Here is a 19,640-nt window from a genome sequence, read left to right as displayed (position 1 = left end):
TTTGGAACAATATTATTTAGCTTCCAGAATGCTGTGTATATTTTGGCATTGCATATGAGGTCGCAGGATTTTCTGTGACCACATAATCATCATCTTTGCAATGACTCAAACCTCATTCCTGTCTGGACACTGGAATATTCTGGTAAACAAATAAACAAACATTACACAATATGAAATTACCACATGCTGCATATGAATAAACTTTTAATTCTTTTAAATCTGGGACATTTGGGGGCATGCTCAACTCAGTGTTCAAGGTGTTCAATCTCACTGGGCTTTCCACATCCTAAATTTCCCCAGCATGCACCTGCTCAAATGAGTATGTTGCCCACATTATGGTCTTTCATCTCCATCAGACTCAACTCATCTGAAGAGCATGGTTCACTGTACTGTTAAAGATAAAAGGTTGTCACTGGCTGTTGCTGTTGCTTGGGATACCATACAGTTAAGAGTCGCTTCATGTGTTTAAATCCTTGTCAGATGGGAGCACAAAGAGCTCTTTAAATCCAGCTGCAGCCCAAAGCAGCAGGCGCTGTGACCACTGCAGACATTTCCTGTTCCACCCCACAGGGTTAACCTTCAACAGACAAGAGAGCTTTCTGGCATGCTTTACGTGGCCCGTCCCGGAGGGTGGGCGGTCGGCCTTATTCAAGCCTGCACATGCAGAAAGAAACATGATTTAGGGGAGTGCTTGAATGTTTAAAGTGAAGACAAACAGAAACAGAACATTTGCAAATAAGTAGCTATGCAGTTGCTAGGTTTTTGTGGGTGGTTGATAGGGTTTTAATATGTGGTTACTAGGGTCAGAAGTGTCCAACCTTAAGTTTCTGTGATATTCTGATTTTCATATGATTAACAGTATATGGTGATATTTTTATATGGTTTATATGTTGATATTTTTATTTTTACTTTGATGGTGATATTGAGATTTTGTGGTTGATGTGATCTTTTAAGTCCACTTAAAATCATAATCTTTTAGGGTACTTGGGAAATCATCATCTTTTAGGGAAATTTTAAAAAATATTTCTGAGGCCACTATATAATGTATAAACAATGTTAGACCAGCTTAAAGAAAATGAGGTGTATGTTTCTCTGTGGTTTACACACCCACACAACACACTCAGATATACATGTGTGTACCTGAAGAAGAGGTTTACACTGATCGGGTGACCAGCAGGCGTGAAATGTGGCCTGGATTGCACTGCCATCCCGTGGGTGTAAATTCTAGTCTCATGTTGTTTGCCCCTCCTCTACTCTATTTTCCCCTCGGACAGGAAACACCTCCCTCTGCCCAAACTGCTCTCCAATGCTCTGGTCCCAGTGAGAGAGAGCCACTGTGTAAGTGTGAGCACAGAGGTCTGCTTCTGCTCCTTCTCCTGATGTCAGGCACAGACACGTTTGAGTAGACAGACAGAGAGAGAGAAAGAAAGAAAGAAAGAGTGTGTGTTTGGAGTTTAAGCACCTCACTTCATCTGCCAGTGTATGAGGTCACTGCGCCTCTGGATACGGGACTCATCTTTCCTCCACCAGGACGATCTGGGTAGAAACTATGGTTCGTTAGAAAAGGTAAGAAATGATATACTTCAATTTTACTAAAAGGATAAAACATCATTTTTATTAAATGGATAAAACATCAAAACTATCTTTGGCTTGTGAAATTGTTCAGATATCAGATAAAAGTGTAATATGACTGGATTAGTTTACCTAAGAGCTTGCTGTTACTTTTAACCAGTTAGAGATTTTTGTCTACAAAAAAAAACATATACTTGGTTGATAAATCCCACAGATTTATACTGAAGGAGTGACTCTAGTCACATCAAACACCATATAAAAAAGCAAATATCAACATATAAACCATATAAAAATATCACCATATACTGTTAATCATAAGAAAAACTGAATATCACAGACTTAAGGTTGGACTCTTCTGCCTATACAGTTACTAGGGACTCTTCTGACCCTAGTAACCACATATTAAAGACCTGTCAACCACCCACAAAGCAACTGTGTAGAAACAAACTAGCAACTACAACAGAAATTGTACAGCAACACATTAACAATTGCATAGCAATGTCCTAGCAACAACCCATAGCACCCTAGCAACTGCATAGCAATGCCCTAGCAACTACCAACAACACCGGGAAGAGACAACCTAGCAATCACTCATATCAACCTAGAAATTGCATAGCAACTCATTAGCAGCTGCACAGCAATATTGCAGATGTTTGTTAGTGCATTGCAGTATAGTTGCATGAAAACAACCTAGAAAACACTGCAATGTTATAAAAAGGTGGCAACTCTTTGCAAACCAAAAATCTTACATTTTGTAAATGACTGTATACTTATACCTCTTGGAACAACATACTATGAACAAAAACACTTAAAACATGTATTATAATATTGAAAATAATGTTACTATATAATACTTCTTGAAAAAAAAGATGCTCATAAAGTTTGGATTTTAGAGATGATAGGAGAATGTGCAGAATAGCCTGCGCTCAGCGGGTTCTGCTGCTACATGCCCTTCTGCAGGTTTGCTCTTCTGGGAAAGGCTCTGACAGGTGCCTGATGGTATGTTTGAGATGTTTTGTCCTGTGTCGAACTGCCGATGACTCACGGCTGTGGGGCAGAACGCAGGGCATTTGGTCTGTCTGCTCTGCTGTGTCACTAACAGGAATATTTTTTTTGGAACATTTGGTGTACGTCCCACACTAATTGGTACTTGGAGCGGGACTTGACAATGTTTACAAGCTTCCGGTGTAATCTCATAGTCCTGGTATCCTAGTTCCTGTTTGCCATTTGTTTGTGTGATAGAATGTAGTTTGTGTTTGCTAAACCACACACGGGAGGGGCTTCACAGGACCGCAGAGCACAACACAAAACTGAGACGCCACAACACAAGAACACCTGCTTGCATTTAAACATTCAATTCCAAAAAGTATTTTATTGCTTAAATTTACTCGTATGCTAATAATGTTTATATAAAGTATAATAATTTACAGTGGGTCTATAAAATAACCCCCTTTAAAATAATGACTTTTTTCCCCTTTCTTTTTTGCAGCCTGAAATGAAGATGGGTTTTGTTTTATCCAGTTGTATTTACATATTTTACATATTTTGATATTTTTGTCTAATGGGATTTCTGATGCAAAGAGAACAGATGTACATTATCTTAATTGTGTGTATTTATTATTATTGACATCTGAAATGATAACTGAAATCATTAAGTTAATGAGCTATGAGAGATCAGCAACCTCTGAACTGCAAAATATTACTTCAGGCATCTGTGAGGGAATTAGTAGACATTTTGACCACTGAATGTTGCATAAATAGCTACAGCCACAGTCAACAGAACATAATGTGCTTCACTCCAGTGCACTTAAATGTGTGCCCTCGTTCTGCCAAGAGCATGGCAGATAGGGATCAGGGCGGCTGAGACTTTGGGACTTGATGGCGTAGATTAAAGTTCGCTGTAATTACAGGCCCCAAGAGGAAACAAACAGGAAGACAAAACATGGCACCTCTTCCGTCATCTCGGCATGGTCTCAGCGTCTGCGGCTTTTACGGTGTGGACGCACACAGGGAGTCACCGCATTTATAGTCTCATGCTTTTATTGTTTCCTCACTTGGGCCGGAGGAGATTCCCGCCAAGGAAACAGCCAGGACTCGTCCGGCTCCAGCTTGGGGAATCCAGATGTTCAGCTTTAATTCTCCCCCTCCTCTTTTCCATCTCGGAGAGAGAGTGACACAAGCTGGATCCTTCCCAGTTTCCCAGGGAAGATTCCCACGCAGACCCTGAGCAGCATGTGGATGTCTTCACAGTATCTCGGTTCCTGTGAGAAAAATGGGAGAATCGGTCTGGGAGCAAAGAGGGAGATCTGGGTCAATGCAATAAACAACAGCAGTTACAAATGGCCTGTGTGGAAAGAGACTGATATAATGCTGCTTAATGGCACAGTTAGCGCAATTTCAGCCTCAGTGTCCAAAATAAATAAGTTAGAGCCTATGTGTCTAGTTATGCATAGAAGGGCATGTTGTTTTACCTGTTCTTGCAATGCTAAAGCAAGCATCACTGTTGTTTTTTTTGTTTTTCAAAAGCCCTAACATTAAGTATTAATCTTTGCGTTGTTTGTGTAATGAACATGAATGATAGTCTACCTATAGTCAGGGGCAAGTTGCATAAACGTAAAATATACTATAAATATAATGTCTCTGAACTATATGTATTTTGTTCTAACACAGGGGTCAAGCTGAAGGTCAAGGTGAGAAAGTAGAGAAGAAAGCAAAAACCACGATAAAGCCAACATGAACCCCATACGCAAAGACATGGAGCTGCTGAGTAACAGCATGGCTACGTACGCTCACATAACAGGTGAATAAGAGCATTCAACACAAACAACTCATTACTGCCCAGGGTAAGAAATCAAGCAGTGGAAGGCAGATGGCTAAGCACTTTATATAGATTTGGTTTGGCTTTGTGTGCCCAGAACATTGTGCACTTCTGACCCCAAGAACAAAATAACTACCCAGTGTGTTCAGTTTGATTTGGCTTCACACAACTGACTTCATGAGTAATGGCTTAAATGTTCCTAAAATACTTTTCTCTGGGGTTTAAGATTTTTCTTTAGTGTCAAATCAGTCTAGAAAACGTAATGTTTGAAGTTTACTTGAAATCGCAACTTCAATTTACTAGAAATTATGAAGTGTGTGCGTGTGTATTCACTTGATCAAATGTGACAGTAAAAACATCTGTACTGCTACAAAATATTTCTATTTCAAATAAATGTAATGGTTTAAGGAAATATTCAATTGCACTGTTTTCAACATTGACAGTGTTAATGTTTTCTGAGCACCAGATCAGCTAAACAGAATGTTTTGTGAAGGATAATTAGAACAGAAAACATATATTTTAGATTAAAATAATATTAATAACATTAGTATTAAATTAATAAATACAGTTTTTACTGTATTTTATTGATGTAATGTTATATATATTTATTAATATTGTTATAAAATATGACTTGGTCATGCTCTTGACAGTTTTCCTTTCCTTTGAACACAGAGAACATGGAGAGCTTCGCGCTGTACTTCATGTTGGGTGTGAGTTCAGGTCTTCTGCTGGCTCTGGTCCTCCTCATACTGGGCATCGCCTGCCGACCGCGTTCAAAAACAAAAACAAAAACACCCTCCTCACCCGACAAGAGACGACTGAAAGAATCCAGCGAGGAGGACGAAGACAAGGAAGAGGACCAAAGTGAGGAAGGAGATGACGAGGACCTACAAGTCCCAGTGGTTGCAGTGAGTCCCACGAGCGATCAGACCCTGCTGAACGGAAGCATTAAGAGTGTGAATGTGTTCGCTTCAGCGGACGAGCTGGAGAGAGCCAGGAGACTGGAGGAGAGAGAACGGATCGTCAGGGAGATCTGGAGGAACGGACAGCCGGATATACTTGTCACCGGCACAGGCACACTCGGACGAGTTCACTATCTCTAGCAGTGTTTTGTCTTCTGGACGCAGTGGGTTCATGTAGCTATGGAATGCACCTGAACATTTATCTGTGCAATAGATTTGGGTGTAACGTACCTTTAAACTGGTAAGAATTGAGGACGCTTTTAAAAATAAGGCTGATTTTAAGAACATTTAAGTAGTGCAATGGAAAGTTTCCATGGATGTTAAAGGTTGTTCACTGAGCAACTAATGCCAGTAAAGAACCTTTATTTTTAAGTTTAATTTTATCTGCATTATCTGTTTTGAAGTTGTTTTCACAATACCCTTGCTTGTCTTCTAAATAAGTTTTGATGATTCGATTTTGTTGTTGCATTTTTATATCTATAAATATTTTAGCACTTAATGTTTGTATATATAATGTATTTTCTACATGAAAATAAAACCAAAGATTTTCACCTAATTTAGTGCATCATAAATGAGAAAGTGAGTTGTGTCGAGGAGATACATTCCAAAGGAAGAGGCGGCCTTCGCCTTCCATTAATGCCTGCTCACATATTAGGGTCCACACCAAACTCACAGTAAAATTGCTTTTAATAAGCTGTTCATGGTCGTCAGAATTGACGTTGGCGCAATGGATAAGACACATGCCTTTGGTGTGAGAGACCCGGTTTCGAATCCACTGTGAGACACCAATGTGTCCCTGAGCTAGATTCTTAACCCCTAGTTGCTCCAGAGGTGTACAACCTCTGAAATAGCAATTGTAAGTCACTTTGAATAAAAGCATCAGCTAAATCAGTGGTTCCCAAACCTGTCCTGGCGTACCCCCAACACTGCACGTTTTCTTTGTCTCCCTAATTAAACACATCTGATTCAACTCATCAGCTCATTAACCCATGTGATAATGAGCTGATCAGTTGAATCAGATGTGTTTAATTAGGGAGACAAAGAAAACGTGCAGTGTTGGGGGTACGCCAGGACAGGTTTGGGAACCACTGAGCTAAATGAATACATTTAAATGTAAAAACATTGTGAATTTAATCCTTAAACAGCTCACATCACATTGTGAAACCTGTATACCTCTTCATAAAAATCACTAAAAGACTGCAGCTGTTCCAATGATGTGTCTTACAAGGCCAAAATGAAGACGGGTTTTATTTCAAATTCACCATGGAGACTGAAAGCACAGTTAATGGATTATAAATGTTAACAGAACATTAAGTCACAGCATTACAATAATGTCACAAAGCAGAAAAGAGCGCAGCCGAGTCCCCCAGTTACATCCTTACAGCCCAGCGTACAGAGATCAGTGGAAGAAAAATCTAAACATGCAGCATGAACTATTTTACTATTTGTTTGATAAACACAATAATGCAATAAATGCATCATGAAAAGCTTCATCTTGCATGTTCTATTATCATCTACCGTTTAAAATCTGATCAATAATGAGCTTTTTTTGTTGCTCAAAATAAAAATAAAAAAAGTTTTATGCTTCACAAAGTGGACTTTTTTTTGTCATTAGTGGCATAATTTAAGGGAAGAAAATGAATTAAATTGGATGAGAATCAACGAGTTAGGAAGAATGAATCTGTACAATTTTAACAATTTTCTGGAGAATATCGGCCCAGGACACAGTGCATTGGTCCACAAGGGATATGCTCCAATGAGACTGAACCATACACCAAAAGGGAAGAAATATAAAAGATTTCAGCATGTATACATTAAACTTACATGCAATTCCAAAAAAAAAAAAAAAGAGGGAAAAATCTACTTGTAAAATAAAAAAAGTAAAAAACGAATCATAAAACTACAGTTAAATCTAAGGCACAAGTGCACAGATTTATTGCACTTTTTAAATGAAAATTAATTTGGTGAATGGCTGAATTTATATTTTCAAACACACCCAACAAACCCCGAAAACAAACAGGAAAAAATATATGATTGAATGAAATGTATGTTTCTATAAATGACATGGCTCTACCATTTGGGGCTTTTCTGTCCAACATCTGAACACACAAGGATGCTTTGCTCACAAGGGCTCTCTATGAGCTAGAGACAGAAGAACAGACACAAATGATGCGGATCAGTCTATGGCTTGGATGCAGTATTTTCCCCAGACTTGTCGTCGTCTTTGTCTGCGCCTCCATCTCCCATGTCTCCCTCTTCAGCATTGCCCTGGAACATGTCGTGGGTCCACTTGGGGCTGCCGCTGCTCTTGCGAATCATGAAGGTGCCCCTGCCGCGTGGGTAATTCCCTCTGCCGCGCCCCCGAGTATCCACCCACTTCATTTCCCCTTCCTTGTCCCGGTCATCATGCTGCAGTTGAATGAGAGAGACGTATATTTAAACTCTCCTAGTGGCCACTATGCAGCTTATACTGTCCCAAAATTGCTCATTTAAAGTGACATACGAATCAACCAACCACCAGTTTTTGTTTTGAATGTGTCATTTACGGGGGCACGTGCGTTTCTAAGATCATTTTTGGCACACCTGGAAGTATTTCCGACTCTTGGGGGTGTATTCGGGGTCCCTCTCCTCCTCTGGGGGCCGTGAGGGGCCGCCCATATTGGGAGGGTTATTGGTGTTGTTGCCTGGGTAATTTCCCCGGTTCCATCCTCTTCCTCTCATTCTCGGCTGCAAAGAACAAATACAAGGAAAAAGCATATAAACTAATAATAGAGGAGAAACACCTGAGATATGAGACCGAATTCAGGACACAAATATAAAAATGGACGGAATGGTGGAAAGAGTAAAAAAAAATAAAAAATTTACTTTACAATGTGGAATATCATGGAACTTGTCAAAATTTGGACGAATAAACAATCCAATATTTCACTTAATTTTACCATTTCACTTTAAAAAAAAAAAAACGATCGCCAGATACCCACTGAAACTGAAAAGTCTTTACTTTCAATCCCAAAAGTAACAATTTGAATAAAACAAAATAAAAAATAATTATAATTATATATACTACAATTGAGAATACATTTGTATTAAATCATGAAACTATATACTTTTCCTTGCTATAATTTATTAAATAATTCAATTAAATAATTTAAAACTTAAACCATTGACACAGAATTTGTGAGAAAACCAAACCCTAATAAGCAGCATACCGAGGTTTCTTTGAAGTTTGACATTAATCCATGATAAATACATCAAGAAACAAATTCCATCTGTATCTCATCAATGATCAATAGGTCAATGTCACAGAGAATTATAGGATACTTACAACAAATCCCCGATCGTATCCCCCATGACCTCTGTCATATCCTCCTCGGTCGTACCCTCCTCTGCCCCTCTCATAACCCCGGTCCATGTGGCCCTCATAGTCCCGGGGGCCACGATCCATGGGCCCTGGGTAGTCCCTTGACCCCAGACGGGCCTTGTTAAAACTCCCTCCTCCCTCCATGTGCTCCTCCGGATGGTACTCCTTCACTCTGTACACACGAGGGGAGGGAGAGGAGGAGGAAGATGAGGAGGAGGAGGGAGAGCGGTCTCGCTTCTTTTTGCTTTTCCTTTAGAAAAAGGGAGAAGAGTTAAAGGTTAAAGTTAGGTTAAGGTTTTAGGCTGGACTTAAATTCTACATCAGAGCCACTTTGCCATCTGTGGGAGCTGTAGGAGAATAAATCCACAATCGAACACCATCTTTGCACTATTAAGTTAATCAGATTTTGAACAGTGAGCTTCATATTAAGAAAAAACAACCTGCATTTGTACAAAGTTGTAAAAAATAAATAGACCACATAAGAATGAAATTATCTACAAAATTTAAAGCGAGTATGTAAATTTGGCTGAATCAGAATTTCAACATTATAATAATAAAATTACAGGAATTTGAATTATGCAACATTTAAAATATAATATAAAACATTTTAATATAAGCTTCCTCCCAGATACGAACTACATAAAGTCTTTAATGAATGAAAACTGTTAAGTTAAATCAACATTCAATCATCAAATCATTATAGTCTAGAAAATGAGCACAAGATTAAAACAACTTGACCCAGACTTTTTTTGAGCACCATTCAAACATTACTGATGAACATACTTTGATTTCTTGTGTTTGGAGGATCTGTCAGGGGAGAGTTCATGGCTGGGTGTGCGTGAGCCAGCTGAACTCTTGCCCCCCTCTCGTTTAGGGTTCTTTTTACGGCGCTCAATATCCAACCGGAGGTCCAATGAATCGCCTTCATGCCTTTTACCATGATCCTGTAGAGACACAATAATACCCAAAATAATTAACACATTTTCTTGAATTATTAATGTAAACAACAAAAAATAAGTGATTTCAACTAAATTTCAAGCTTAAAAGGATAGTTCATCCAAACAAGAATTTTAACTCATCATCTGCCTCATGTGTTTACAAACCTGTATGACTTTCTTATTTTTCATAAAAGATGAGGTTTAGCAGAATTTCCCCTCAATAATCTGTTTTCCAATCAATGAAAGTTAAGTCTGACTATTTTTTGGACTTCTTTCTATTGTTTTCTGTAGCTCGACTGCCGTTATCCTCATTCATTTTCTCATTTCTCATTCTTTCACAAAAGCAACATGAGAGATTCTTAAAGTTACACAAACTTGAAAACTTCACTTTTGTGTGAACTAACCCTTTAATATGATTTAAATATGAATTTACTATTAATGTAGGGTTAAACTAGGCACAAGAAGAAAATACCACAGACTGAAATGGCAGATGCGTATTGTAATGAAAGTTAACAACCAGCAGAAAAACTAATTGTTAGCAATCTTTAGGAATGACTTCAATTCAATCCTCTTTTTTTTTGTCACCCTCTATGACTTTACAGTGTTGGCTGATGTTGGCCAAGTTTTCATGAAACCAATGAAATGTGTGCAATTTTAAGTACGAATGTGTTCACCCACTGAAAATGTGACAGACGGCTATTAAAAAGTGAGACTTTGACAAAAAAAAAAAACCTGAACCAAAACAAAAAAAACGCACAGTTCTTATGAGAAAGCAGCATGCTCCATGCTTTCCCAATACTGATTAGTACTGAGCCTCACTTTTTTTGGTTTTATAAACACATTTGCGAGGAGATATACTTACTATTGCATTGGTTAGTGGTCCAGTGAAAGTCTTGGACACAGGATCAATTGTCACTTCCTTTTGATTAGCCATTTTGTATGGTCAAGTATGTACCCACGATTAATCATATGACAAACGCTGGAGAATGAGAGCGTAATGCTCAGTAATACAAGACTGAGTTTGGGGTTCTTGTGCATTAGCATTATACATCTCATAGCACATTTCTGCTGTTTCAGCTGGTACACATTTGGGCAGGAATTTCAGATTTGAAAACTCTCTCTGTCACCTTGTAGCCGCTTTCTTCGAAATCCTCAACAGATGAGAGTGCTTCTTAAAAGCACTGGGAGACACATCGATTCGCCTGTGGAAGAGCATGCAAAAAAATAGAGTAAGAGAGGAACGAGGCATCTTATCCATAATAATCCACAAAAGCATTTGAAGATACATGAGTGGAATGCAGACCAGAACACAAAAACACCTACCGGTGGATCTCAGGACTCTTCTTCGGCTTCATCATTTCCTTCTCTGCAGCTTTTCGTTGGTATAATCCAAATCGCTCATTCAGAGTCAATCCAGATGACTGGAAATGTTGAGCTGCATTCAGAAGACAGAACAACAGGTCATTTCTTGCATGCCACCATTCTCAAATGTTCAAATATGAAGCCAAATTATTTGAAGTTCACCCCCCCCCCAAAAAAAAGTCCTAGGTCTGCATCTTGAAGCACCTCAAAGCACATAGTGGACAATTAAAATGAAGCATTGCACAACCGGTTTAGTCTGGAATTACCTTTAATATGATGTACTATGGTGACTATATGTTGAGCAAATAGCTCTGATGGGCTCCTGCGAAGCTGAGCAGACTGAACATGCTGGAAAATCGAGCGAAACTCCTCATGATCTTTTTTACCAGGGGGCACAAGATCCTGTGACAAACGTCTTTCTTTAGCTAATGCACCTGATGAGCTGAGGGAAAGCAGTGAGAGTCACAAATTACATAAAAAAAAATGATAATAAAATAAATAAATTGAAAACATCTTTACATGTAAATTCAAATACATACCTTTCTCCATCATCAGTGAATGCCTTTATACTAAAATTAAACTTGGGGTCTTTCTTCACTGAGGATTTAGCTGGAGGAGAGGCCTCTCTTGCAGCTGGAAACAGTGGCCTGCCTCTATTCTCCGATACTCTCGATGGTGATGGAGAAGATGGGCTGATCCTGCTTTTTTTCTTTTCTTTCTTCTTGGAGGCCTTCTCTTCTTTTCTAGAAGCATGCTTGCGACTGCGATAAAGTTCCTCGTCCAGTTCCTCCTCAACATCTTCATCCCTTCTTGATGAATCTTTGTTGGACAGATAGATGGAGTCATCCCATTTCCCGAAGCGCTCTTCAGTCAAGTCCCGCATTGTGACAATGGTTTTGTCCTTATACTTGGATTCCTCCTCAGTCTTCCTGTCTTTCATTTCCTGGCGATACTCCTCTTCCTTGGCATCCAGAAACGGAAGTCCTTTGTCAGTCTTTGAGCCATCATAGCCGGATTCGGATGCGTCGAAAACCATTCTCAACTTACTGCCACTCTTCTCACTGTCAGCGTCTCCCAAGCTTAAAGTCTCGCCCCTGCTATTATCCCTGTCTGATAAGGGCTTTTTCTTTTCTGCCAAAAACCTGAGGTGAACGATCACAAGTTAATCATACTTTCTTACAACAAGGAGCAGATTGTATTAAAAAACATTTACATTTTCCAACCAGCATAACCTTTAACAGCAAGATAAGAAAGGTTACTTACAACAAACAACAGTTAAGACATGCGCAAACTTATGGCTCAACTTTTCAGCAATGCAGACACGACTGACCAGGATGGGTTTTTATTCCATACTTACATCATTATAACTTTATCTCCTAAATTATGGGATTGCAAACAACCTCATAGCACAGGTAAACGCCCATTTGTGACATTTGAGTTTGAAATTGGTTTCCATTATAAGCTCTATTCTTCCAAGGATCTTTGTCGCTGTACAAGGACTAAACACATTTGAGAGAATGATGATTGATTAAAAACTGCCTGGAGGACAAAAGAAAGAGGGAAAACATAAAAATCGAACGCAAAAAAACATACTTTTTGAAAGCGGTAGAGATGGAGGCTGATTTGTCTTCGGTTTTCACCTCTTCCTTTGTGAAGAACCCGAAGCCAGGAGAGGTTGACGTCTTTGTCAGTGAACTTTTACTGGCAGGGCCGATGCTTCGCCACATTGGTGCACCATTGCCGGAACCTCCAGAAATGGACACTTTGACCTCTGTCTGACCACCAGCAGATGGGGCATTGCGTTTGGGGCTGGTCTCGTATTCAGCTAGGCTTTCCCACTTGCTACTGGATTCCTCTGGGGGGCTTCCTGTATGCTTGGATGACTCTTTGCTGGCTCTCTTGCTCTCCCCTGGTGAACCCCTCTCTTTGTGATCTTTAGAATGGGGTCGTCCAGCGCTAGAGTTGCGGCAATGTGGGGACGAGGAGCGTGAGGAAGAGCTTGAGCGCCTGGAACGCACAGAGGATGATCTATCGGAATGGCGTGAGCGGCTTCGGCTTGCTGATCGTTTCCGTGGCGTGTGGGAACGTGAGCACCCCCTCCTAGGGCTGTGTGAGTGGTCGTATGGCTGCTGCTGGTCTCTATTGCCGTGCCAGTTGTTGGAACGGTAACCATAGTTGTTGCCACCTCTATAATAGTTACCTCGTGGGTAATAGCCACGCCCTCTGGCCCGGTACTGAAAGGGTCTCCGGTAGCCACGGAAACCCCGGTTATACCCACGATTGTTTTGGTAATCTCTGGAAGGATAGTTCCTCTCCCTGCTGTGCGATCGGGATCTTGATCTAGAGCTAAAGGATGAGATGGAAATTCAAAGTACAGAGAGAGGAATACAGGAGGATAAGAGAGAGAAAAAGAGAGGAAGATTGCAGTTATGATTCATGACCACTTGCTGGCGCTACAGAATCAATAATCACACAAAATGAGCAAGTTCTTCCCTTGACAAAGTGTTAAATCATTTCCTGTAAATCTTGCAACGGATGCGATTCTTACAACCCTTTTACCACTGACTAAAATATTACACTGCCTAAAATTATGTCTTAATCACAAACTTCTGAAACTACAAATATAGAGATTTCACATTAAAAAGAAAATCCAACTTGAATTCATTACCTAAACCTGGTGATGCATAAAGTTAGACATATTTAGAGCTTAACTACAAGCTCCATGGTCCAAATTTACCAAACTAAACCAAACATTTGCTAGCATGAAATGTCTTACCGTTTGTGCTTTTTCATTGGAAAACTGATTAAGAATATATTTTACCGAGAAGCATAACGACATGCTAAGCCACATGCAGTGGAAAGAGGTAGTCAAAACTAAGAAAAGAAAACCGTTTCTAGCCTAGCGCACAAAGGAGACGTAAAAAAAAAGGGCGTGGGTTGTTAGAAAAGAAGAGAAAAACTTCGAGGAGGAGCAACCATCAGGAAACGATGGTATCTTATATTAGTGCTATTCTAATATTCATTGACTTTGAGTCAAGGATAGAACAAAGCACTCAGAGGCAGCTGTTTCTAAACTGCACTATAACATTATAGCAGTTTAAAATAACCAGATTTCCTGTTTTAAAAGCTATTTTAACTAACACTTTGTTGCAAAGGAAGAGGCTGGAATCTGTTCTATCTGTCTACCTGTAGCGACGCTTTCTGGACCTCGAACGGGAATGACTCCTCGAGTGAGACCGTGTGTAGGACCGTGATCTAGACCTGGACCGGGACCGGGAAGCAGAATTCGGGGGCTTGGACATCTTTATATTCACAGGATCTGAAAAGAGAAAAATTGCATGAACACAAGGCTGTCACTCTTATACAGGAATACAGAAATGTGGAGAAAAGTCCCCTTAAAATAAAAATTAAACCTTTATGAAAAAAAAAAAAGTCTAGCTAAAAAAAACATGTAATTTGCCTGTTTGTTATTTGCAAAACAGAATCACCAATATTTATTTTTATGTTTAAATGTATTGTTCGCACAAAAATGAATATTTTGTCATAATATACTCACCCTTATGCTGTTCTTAACCTGCATGAATTTCTGTCTTCTGTAGAACAAAGAAATTCTCACAGGTTTAGAACAACATGAGGGTGAGTAAATGATGACAAAATATTAATTTTGGGGTGAAATACCTCTTTACATGACCAATAACTGATATGAAGAACTGGAATAAATGGTGGATGGTGCAAAGTGCTGTTTTGTTTACACAAGTGCAGAGGACGCTCGCAGTAGCCTGTCGTCTCCCTGATGATATGAATACACTAATTTCATCCCCAGCTACTCTGAGAGTCACTTCATTAGCATTTTATTAAACTACCATCATACCACATACACAGCAGCTGCAAGTTCCTCATGGCAAACCATCAAAAAAAAAATGTAAATGTGAAGAAACTGTCAAAATTTTTTACTATTTAGCAGTCTTAAGATTCAATGTAACAATGCTACTACTACAAATAAATATTAACAATTATTTATTTTCTTTTTAACAGGAAACCTCTGTTGCCAAAAAAGGACATTTCATTTGATCAGGATTAACTGAATTGTTTTATACCTTCCTCTGATTACCAGAAATTAAAAAGAACATTTTATATGGCCCTATTATAGTTTAAAAAAAGGTCATTATACAAAAAAAAAAAGCTTAAAGTACAGGCCTTAATTTCTGTAAACTGCTGTTTATTGTTCATTTTTTAGAAATTTAAATAGAATTTGTCTAAAAACTATATTCACTGAAATTATATATATAAAAAAAATTATATAAAAAAAAATTGCATTAAAAAAATTGAGAATCGAATCGAGAGCTTATGAATCGAAATCGAATCGTGACATCCGAATCAATACCCAACCCTAATGAAGAACCAACAAACTTTTAATTGCCGTTATGCTACTACTTGTTTTTGTTTTGTTTTTTCCCCTTACCTTGTGAAACACATTTCTTCAAAATAAATAAATAAATAAAATAGGTAATATTTCATTAAATCTTTTATAAAAATCATTTTATATAAAATGAATATATAATATGAGAATCTGTCCTGTCCTTAATATTTAAAGAAAAATAAGACTTTAATGACATTACAGATTACTATAAATTGCTCTAAATGGTTGCATTTTGTTTTGTTTACATGTTTGTTTTGGGCATAATATACTTTTTATATGTTTTACAACATAGTAGCTACTATTTATAGATTACTGTTATCCCTCCAATAAACTACAGCAGTACTCATCACGGTCTCCTGAACTAACTAACTCCTTTACTGTAACTGATGCAACTCCAATACATTATTTTTTCTTGAAACATACGTGCTTGGTTTCCTACACGATAAACAAGGTTTTTACCTTGACCCACTATGGATGAATTCGGTGTACAGTGTTGACCAGATAAATCAAACATTAACAGAAAACAACTCTGAAATCATGCAACAAACACACACACAAAAAAAAACTGACCCAATGGGCCAGAAAGCAAAGGGTGAAACGGTTTCAGACTCATAAACATGCAAAACCATCACACTTCCTTATAATATTGTGCATATTTTGCAGAAGTCCTTTGCAATAACCAAATGATGCATTAAGACACTTTATTTGTAATATATACAATAGACTCTTGTTTTCATTTCTGAAGAATATATAGCTCAGATTCGGAATTGCTTACACTGGCTGGTTAACTATTGAGATTTTAACAACTCCAGGTCCTTCTTTTCCAGTGCGTTGCATTTATCTAGTAACATTAGATGCCCATGTTAATTGATATGAAGTATTTTTCAGTGTGGGATAGAGATCAGGGTGTGCCATGCAGCATGAAAGACTTGTATACATAATGTCTATGCACTTGGCAGTCAAATCAGGAACAGGAACAACTGCAAAGCAATTTTCACCCAGTCATTTGGGGTAAGAAACAGTCCGACCCAACCGGTTTCTAATCTATTCAGGAAATACTAGGGGGGTAATGTGCATTGATCAAATCATCAGTACAGAGGACACTCAGTGACGGTGTCTCAAAACCTAGTGAGCCGTCTATGTGGACGGCATTTTAGATGAGAAGTTCAATAGCCAATTTACTAGGGTTTGAGACACACAAAATACCGTCTAGGTATTGTTTTGCTGTCCAGCTCACTAGACTGAGACAATATTCTTGAGAAGGTAAACTCTCAATGCAAAGGCCAAGAAACAGCCATTTTATGACACATTCAAAAACACGTTCGTTTTCACTTCTTTCATGGTAAAGGTGGAAATAAAAAACGAGTTCAGTACAATAGTCCCATCACAACTGTTACTTCGATTTGATCTAACGTTAGTCATTCGCATTAAGGATTGTTTTATGGTTATAACTAACGATATTATAAATAATATTTATCCACCTTAATGAGGTCAGAATAAGACATACAAACCTGGCTGAGCAATTATATCGTTATTTACAACATAAAAATGAAAAATTAATTATTATGCTACCAAAATACACAATGTTATCGTAAATCCAAATAAATTGCTGCTGTTAGCCACTATGCTAACACTAGCCTCGTTAGCTCATTTGAAACGACTTGTAATGCACAGAAGCGGACACAATGACAACAAAATAACACGAAAGAACATTTTAAGGGGAAAGACCAACAGAAAACAACATTAAAGTGTTCAAATGTATTAAAAATAAATAGACTCACCAGAGAAGCTAGTCAGATGTGATTAGCACGCGCTCACTTAGGCGCTGCGCACACGCGACGGAGGAATAGCGTGTATTATACGCCAAACGATGATCGAAATACGTCTGATTTTAATTATACTGATCTATTTCGCAAATATAACCTGTGTGAGTTCAGTTATGTAAGGTTTCTGAGTAATGAAACCGAGAAGTGGCCATTTGGGGGCCTCAGGAAACGCAATATGCTTTCGAAGTAGTTCAGACCCAGAGCTTCCTTCCTGATCAACACATGCGCGCGCACGCAGAGCGTTAAACACGCCCCCTACTACTATTCTTCTTCTTGCTGTTTTCTTGTTCTCTTGAATGTTAAGGAACCAAAACTATTAATGTTTATTTTCAACTTGAAAACTGCCTTATATACACTAAACCCATTCCTCAGTCCCTTTAGAATTACTTACATTTAAAAATATAAACACAATATTTTCTCTTCCCCTTTCATTAATTTTCAACAATGTGCTGGATATTAATACAATATGTGGCCATTTTTATTTCTAAGTTCTGCTGCAGCATCTACACATGGTAAAACAGATGCAGCGCCTCCATTTCAGACACCTGTTGAAAGCGTCTCAGAGTGACAGCTGTAATCACAGAGAAATCTGTCTAACACCAGGCACTATTACACACAGAGATGAAACACTACACAGTCTGCATAAACCAGTCACTCTCAGATATGTCTGCAAAAATCTTATTAAAAGACAGAGATAAACTGGCTGGTATTAAGAGTGCTGGCAGCTGCTAATGCAAAAAAGAAAACAACAGGGCCAGAAAAAAGATTCTGGTGCAGATCTGCAATCTGTACATCAGAACTAAATCACCAATCATATCTTTGAAATAAGTAATTATTTTACACACACACACACAAACATACAAACACACACACACACACACACACACACACACACACACACAAACACATCTATCTAATATTATCAGTATGTATAATATTCTAAATGGCACAATCCAAACTGAATGAAAGCACAGCATGACTCTTGCAATCCTGTCTGTCACATTGGCAAACTGTTTGCATTCCCAAACCGATGTGGAGGTGGAGGCAGGGGGGTGGGCAGTTTAATGTTAACATTGAGACAGTGTAGTGTTAGCTTAATTCATGTCCAGTTAAGTCTTTATTGCTGATGAAGATTAAAATAGATGAAAAGTTATTTTGCATCTCATCTGCCTGGATACTCATACATAAACACATGCAAAACACTGAGCTAGTATAGACAGAAAGAAAAGTAGCTTTTGCATCACAACCAAATTCAATATGAGCTCATGCCATGCTATTTTTTAATAGATTAACAAATGTTCGGTAGAAATTATTTTTCGATTAAAAAATCAAGGATGTGCTGTTTCAGTATCTTTATATAATATCTTTTAAAGGCATGTTTTCTTTTCCGTTTTTTATTTTTATTTTTGCCATGCATTTGGTCTTGATATTGATGAAAGAGGCATGTTTGCCATTGTAGGTTTGAGTACAAAAGGGTGTTAAATGTGTCAATTTCTAAGCCTTTACAGTTTTAGTGATGCCACAGCTCAAAAATTATCACATTAAATCCCTCTCAAAACTATTCTGAAACATGCACAGGAGAAATATGAGAAAAGCAGGAAAAAGGCAAGCCTGCTGTAAGTAAAATAAATTCAGCATTTAACAAATAACAACACAATTTGACAACAACACAAATAACTTCCTGTGTTTAAGTGATAGAGTTACAACCTAGGCCATGTCTCTTCTCAATGAATTACACTTTCAGTTTATGCACAGCACATGTGAAAACAACTTCAGACTGTCACTTCAGATTAGATCTACTCCACCCCTAGTCATTACTAAAAACTCACTTCATTTAATAGCTTTCAATGTTCACTACATTTTGTAGTATACTGCTAGCATTCAGCTAGCAATGGCCAAAAAATGAATTGAATGAATTCCTAATGACACACAGTAAACTGGAAACAAATAATCTCGATTAAAACATACAAGATTTGATTAATGTTTTTTTCAAAGTTGTAAAAAGTCCATTCTAAAACCCCAAGGAGGAGCTGCAATGGAGACTTTATATATCTCTCCTTTCTGGAAATAACATATGGTGCAGCTGCAAGCAGCTATATAAAGCCATTAAACAAAGCAACTCGGTGTGAAGCAAATAGAAAGGTTGCAAATAAATGCAGTGAGCACATTTATCCACACTCAAATACACACTTATCATCAGCTACCAAAACAGCCCCACAACAAACAACTAGAACATTCTCATTTGCCTTCACACCTTGCAGTGACTCATGGGAAACTGTCCAGTGAGGACAAATATTGTCTTGTGCGCCAAGGGTTTATGACAGAGCATACTGTTTAACAGGCCTTTAAAGGTCAAAGGTTAGTGGCAAATATGAACTTTG

The 19,640-nt window shown here is 38.3% G+C and overlaps 1 protein-coding gene and 1 pseudogene across 2 annotated transcripts; one reads left to right on the top strand and one right to left on the bottom strand.

Moving 5' to 3' along the window:
- Positions 1-1,332: 1,332 nt before the first annotated feature.
- LOC113062398 (protein eva-1 homolog B-like) lies at positions 1,333-5,862 on the top strand. 2 transcript variants are annotated; one of them, XM_026232226.1, is made up of 3 exons: positions 1,333-1,566; positions 4,243-4,372; positions 5,063-5,862. In XM_026232226.1, the coding sequence occupies exons 2-3, from the start codon at positions 4,306-4,308 to the stop codon at positions 5,491-5,493; spliced, it is 498 nt and encodes a 165-aa protein (XP_026088011.1). In that variant the 5' UTR covers positions 1,333-1,566; positions 4,243-4,305; the 3' UTR covers positions 5,494-5,862. The 2 variants fall into 2 exon arrangements, with proteins under 2 accessions (XP_026088011.1, XP_026088012.1); XM_026232227.1 differs by lacking the exon at positions 4,243-4,372.
- Positions 5,863-6,582: 720 nt separating this feature from the next.
- Positions 6,583-17,499, bottom strand: LOC113062396 (thyroid hormone receptor-associated protein 3-like; annotated as a pseudogene).
- Between the last annotated feature and the right edge of the window lie 2,141 nt (positions 17,500-19,640).

Source organism: Carassius auratus, chromosome 44, assembly GCF_003368295.1.
Source record: "Carassius auratus strain Wakin chromosome 44, ASM336829v1, whole genome shotgun sequence".
NCBI lineage: Eukaryota > Metazoa > Chordata > Actinopteri > Cypriniformes > Cyprinidae > Carassius > Carassius auratus.
Note: the sequence above shows the minus strand (reverse complement) of the source record. Positions and strands in the feature narration are given on the sequence as shown.